Consider the following 4,829-nt stretch of genomic DNA (forward strand, 5'->3'; position numbering starts at 1 on the left):
GGTTGACTAGAGAAACAAATCCAGTGACACTCATATATGTGTGAGAAAACGCATTATACCAAGAAGTAATTGTATAGCAAGCAAACAGCCCAGCCCAGCCCAACTCAAGTCTGTAAGTCTGATACTAGTCCACACGCCCCTTTTCTGACTCACACAGCCACATGCTATGATGCAGAATGCAGGAGGGCCATCGTCTGGTGGATCCAATGGCAGTGGATATATCTCCAGGGCTCTGGCTGCCCTCAGGGTCGGCCAGCAGGAAGGTGAAGGCAGAGAGAGGGGAGGCTCCCAGGACCCTCCTGATGAGGAGGCCACGCCCACCAGGAGCACCATCAGGCTATGACTTGGTTGACAGGTTGACTACCACCCCCTGCATTTGTTATATCTCCAAGTTGACGTGAAATGACATAACGACCCAGCCAGGAAGCCGCATCATGACAAACACACGCGAGATTGAAGTCGTGAAGAATTTCACCGCACTCCGATCCACAGTCAGGGCTCGTGGAAACAGCAGTCAAGAAACCAAACATTGTATTGGGCAAATCTGCTGCACAAGACCTTGTTAAAGGGTTAAAGAGTAAAGATGTCCTTCTGAGGACTAAGGTGCCCTGACCCCAAGCCGTGGCATTCATTTGCAGGCACCTCATAATGCATGTGGAAACTGGACAAAGAACGTAACGAAGAATCCATGTACCTGAATTTTGAAGTGGATGCGCAAGATGGACTCTCCCGGGGAATGCTGACTCATAGAGCCCTCGGTGGGTTTCCGAGAGGGTAACCATTTACAGGAGTGGAAATTCCAACCGTGCTCTCGTGGAGCGGATGGACTGCGGGCCACGTGGATCGAAGGCCACCGTGTCACCACTACACCGCCGGAAGAAAGAGCAAATCCGGCTTGGAGGAGGCACGGCTAGAATGCTGCTCAGCAGCGAGGGTGACGAGCTTCCTCTCTGCTGTGGACACGCTGTCAGGAGAGACCAGCCTCTGGAGAAGAGCATCCTGCAGGGGAAAGTGGAGGGGCAGCGAGGAGAGAGGACACGGATGGACACAATGGTTGCAAGAATGGGCTCACACGGAAGAACAGCTGTGGGGAGGGCGCACGGCAGGGGGGCTACATTCCCCTGTCACGGGGTGGGACCCATTGATGGCACCTAATAACAGCAGCATTGCCTGGGCCCGGCACGGCGGGGATTGAGGGGAGGGCGCCGGCGGGGCGGGGTTGCGCCTGTTCTGTTCTGCGCAGGGTGACTATGGGTTCGGACGGAGCTGACCGCGCCTGGCAACAGCATCCTTCTTGGTCACACGCCACAGAGACGTCAGATTCTGTGCCGCTCCAGGGGATGGTCCCTGGGAGGGTGGGGGAGGTGAACTGCCAGTTTGGATGGATGCCCCTGGGCCGCCCTGCCGCTTCGTGGGCAGGGCCATCCCTGTGTTAACCATCATCACGCCGGGCTTCGCCAGTTGAGTGAGAGGCACCTGCTGGCGCCAGCACCGGGCCACGGAGGCAGGGAGAGGCAGATGACCTGCCGCAGAGCCTCCTGCCCCTCTCTGAGCTGACTCGGTGCTTTGAGAGACGTCTCCCAACACCCTACTGGAGAGCGCTGTGCCTTCTCTGAGCTGTCTCGGGGCGCTGCGCATCTCCCTGTGCAGGGGTGGAGAGCAGAACTTGGATCCCCACATGCGTGGAGGCCAAAGCAGGACCATGATGACCCAGGAAGGCCATGCCTGGGGGCGTGTGGCTACAGAGTCATGTCTGGGTGGCATGGCCTTGTGGGCCCTTCCTGCCTCTCCTGGCTGCAGGGCCACAGGGCCGAGCGGCTGCCATCTGCAGGTGTCATCCCAGCTGAGCCTGAGGTCACACCGCTCTGGGCTGGTATGAGGTAGGGGCTGGGCTCGCGCCCCTGGTGACCCCGTGCTGCCTCCTCTCTTTCAGGACCGAGAGGATGATCCCGCCGGGGGAGTGTCTGTATGCTGGCCGCAAGAGAAGGAAGCCCGTCCAGAAACAGTGAGCATGTGGCCGTCGGCGCCGAGCCTGAGTGACTGGCCTTGTCTGAGGGTCCTGGGTGCTGGGGATGCACCCAGGTGGGAGGTCTGGCAGCACACGGGGTGGGCTGCAGAGGTCAGAGCCCACCTGCCTCGTAAGCCCCCATGGAGGGAGCAGACTCCTCAAGACAAGGCCAATTCCTCAGCCTCCTCACCCGTGCAAGACGCCCTGTCTGTGTGAGTGTGTGGTGTGTGTGGCATGCCTGTGTACAGGCCTGTCTGTGTGTACGTCTGTGAGTGTGTTTATGTGTAGCTCTATGAGTTTTTGTGTATGTGTGCGTGTGTCTGTGGACCTACGTGTAGGCTGAATGTCCGTGTGTGAGTGTGTCTGCGTGAAGGTTGTCTGTGGGTAGGTGTGTGAGTGTCTATGTGTGTGTCTGTGTGTGTCTGTGTGAAGGTCTGTCTGCAGGTAGGTGTGTGAGCGTCTGTGTGTGAGTGTGTCTGCATGAAGGTTGTCTATGGGTAGGTGTGTGAGTTTCTGTGTACGTGTATGTGAGTGTGTCTGTGTGACGGTTGTCTATGGGTAGGTGTGTGAGTTTCTGTGTACGGGTGTGGGAGTGTGTCTGCATGAAGGGCTGTCTATTGGTAGGTGTGTGAGCGTCTGTGTGTGAGTGTGTGCGTGAAGGTCTGTCTGTGGGTAGGTGTGTGTGTGTGTGAGTGTGTCTGCATGAAGGTTGTCTATGGGTAGGTGTGTGAGTGCTTTGAAGCTGTGCCTAAGGTTTTCAGGGCTCCTTCCTCCAAAGTGGGAGCCCAGTCCTTCTCCGAGGTCTGTCCGTCGTCTGGACGCTCCTCTGAGACCTGCTCCCTGTGGGTGACCCTGCTGGCATTTGGAATACCAGTGACATAGTTCCAGCATCACAGCAACACACAGGCCACCCCAGTGCGACAGACAGACACGTGGTAGATGGACACAGTGGCAGCAACCGTGGGCTCAGGCAGGGGGACAACTGTGAGCACGGCATGGACTGTGCAGTGTCGGGTCCTGCTGTACATGGCGTCTCTGTGGGTCAGCGCAGCTCAGTGGCGCCTCACAACGACAGCCACAGGTGTGTGTGTGTGTGTCTGCGTGAAGGTCTGTCTGTGTGTGGTCTGTGAGTGTCTGGGAGTTGTTCACGTGTGTTTGTATATCTGTGTGAAGGTCTGTCTGTGTGTACGTTGTGTCTGTGTGTTTCTGTCTCCACGAAGGCCTATCCATGAATAGGTCTGTCCTTGTGTTATGTGTGAGTGTGTGTGTGTGTGAACGTGTGTGTCGTGTATGAGTACGTCTGTGTGAGTGTGTCTGTGGGTAGGACTGTCCATGTACAGGCTGTGAGTGTCCACGTGTGTGTTTGTCCCTCTGTGTAGAGTCTGAGCGTGTCTCTATGTGAGTGTCTGTGTGAAGGTCTGTCCCCGTGCAGGCTGGTCTGTGAGGGTCCATGTGCGAGTGTGTCAGTTTGTGAGTGTCCGTGTGTATGAGTGTGTGTGTCTGTGTGAAAAACTGTCCGTGTGTAGGCTGTGACTGTCTGTGCCTGTGACTCCCTGTACCTGCCATCAGAGCTCCAGTTTCTGGCCCCACACCTGCAATGGGGAAGCCACTGCCACCCCAAGTGCCCAGACGATCACTAGGGTGTGTGTGTGTGTCTGTGTTGGGGTGTGAAGATCCCAGGCCTGAGTGGGTGGGTTTGTGTGACTGTGTTGGGGTGTGAAGGTCGCAGGGCTGAGTGGGTGGGTTTGTGTGTCTGTGTTGGGTGTGAAGGTCGCAGGGCTGAGTGGGTGGGTTTGTGTTGGGGTGTGAAGGTTGCAGGGCTGAGTGAGTGGGTGTGTGTGTCTGTGTTGGGGGTTTGAAGGTCGTGGGGCTGAGTGGGTGGGTTTGTGTGTCTGTGTTGGGGTGTGAAGGTCGCAGGGCCGAGTGGCAGCTCTTTCCCCAGCGCAGGGCGGTTGGTGCTCTGTTTACCTACCTCATTAGGGCCTTCTTCTCTGTGTCTGGGCACATGACCCCTTTGACCTAAGAACCTGCCAGGGCTAGGGGTCACCTGCCTGGAGAGGTGGTCTCTATCTTCTAACCAGGATCCAGCACGGTGTCCCTGTACTGTCTTGTCCGACCCTTGGTGATCTTGTGCAAAGAGTCCATCCCAGCTTAAGACTTGGAGACCAAGGCCGGAGACTGAGGGGGGCTGATGCTCAATAGGAGGGGTCACTGGTTAGGGCACGTCCTGTGGGACACGGCCTGGTCAGAGGTACCAGGCCACCCAGAGGAGGTGGGGCACAGCCAGGGATTGGGGTGGGTGGAGGAGCGGGTGTGCCCATCAGGGATTTGTTTTGTGAACATGTTTGTCACATTAAGTGGAAAAGAACGTCGCTGCATGCCAGCCCCGCTCTCAGTGCACACGTGCCGGGGAGGATGGCGGGGGTCAGGGTCTGTTCTTGCTGTTCCCTCCGGCCAGTGACTCTCGGGCAGAGGGTGTGTGACTGCAGAGTGTGTGCGTGACAACACAGAGCAGGGTGCTGTCTGCCTTTGACGCCGGAGGAAAGTAGCCTTTCTCGGGACCAGCAACCCTGGAGGGTGGAGAGAGAGGGCTCCATGGAAGCTAGGATGGCAAAATGTCATCTCGCCTACTTTGGACTTGCCGTCAGGAGAGACCAGCCCTGGCGAAGGACAGGCTGCTCAGGCAAGTGGAGGCAGGGACGGAGAGGAAGGCCGGGACAAGATGGATGGACACCGTGGCTGCAACAAGGAGCTCAAGCCCAGGGACCATTGTGAGGATGGCGCGGTGTTTTGTTCTGTTGTGTGTAAGGCTGCTAAGGGT

The 4,829-nt window shown here is 57.4% G+C and overlaps 1 protein-coding gene across 1 annotated transcript in view; it reads left to right on the top strand.

Moving 5' to 3' along the window:
• The first annotated feature begins 1,943 nt into the window (after positions 1 to 1,943).
• AHRR (aryl-hydrocarbon receptor repressor) overlaps positions 1,944 to 4,829 on the top strand; it is a 96,973-nt gene continuing 94,087 nt past the window's right edge. Inside the window, exon 1 of the mRNA XM_013008589.1 lies at positions 1,944 to 2,005. Coding sequence (XP_012864043.1) covers positions 1,944 to 2,005 — 62 coding nt within the window. The remainder of the gene's footprint in view (positions 2,006 to 4,829) is intronic.

Source organism: Echinops telfairi, unplaced genomic scaffold (assembly GCF_000313985.2).
Source record: "Echinops telfairi isolate 266 unplaced genomic scaffold, ASM31398v2 ScPeMD7_7469;HRSCAF=8507_1, whole genome shotgun sequence".
Lineage (NCBI taxonomy): Eukaryota > Metazoa > Chordata > Mammalia > Afrosoricida > Tenrecidae > Echinops > Echinops telfairi.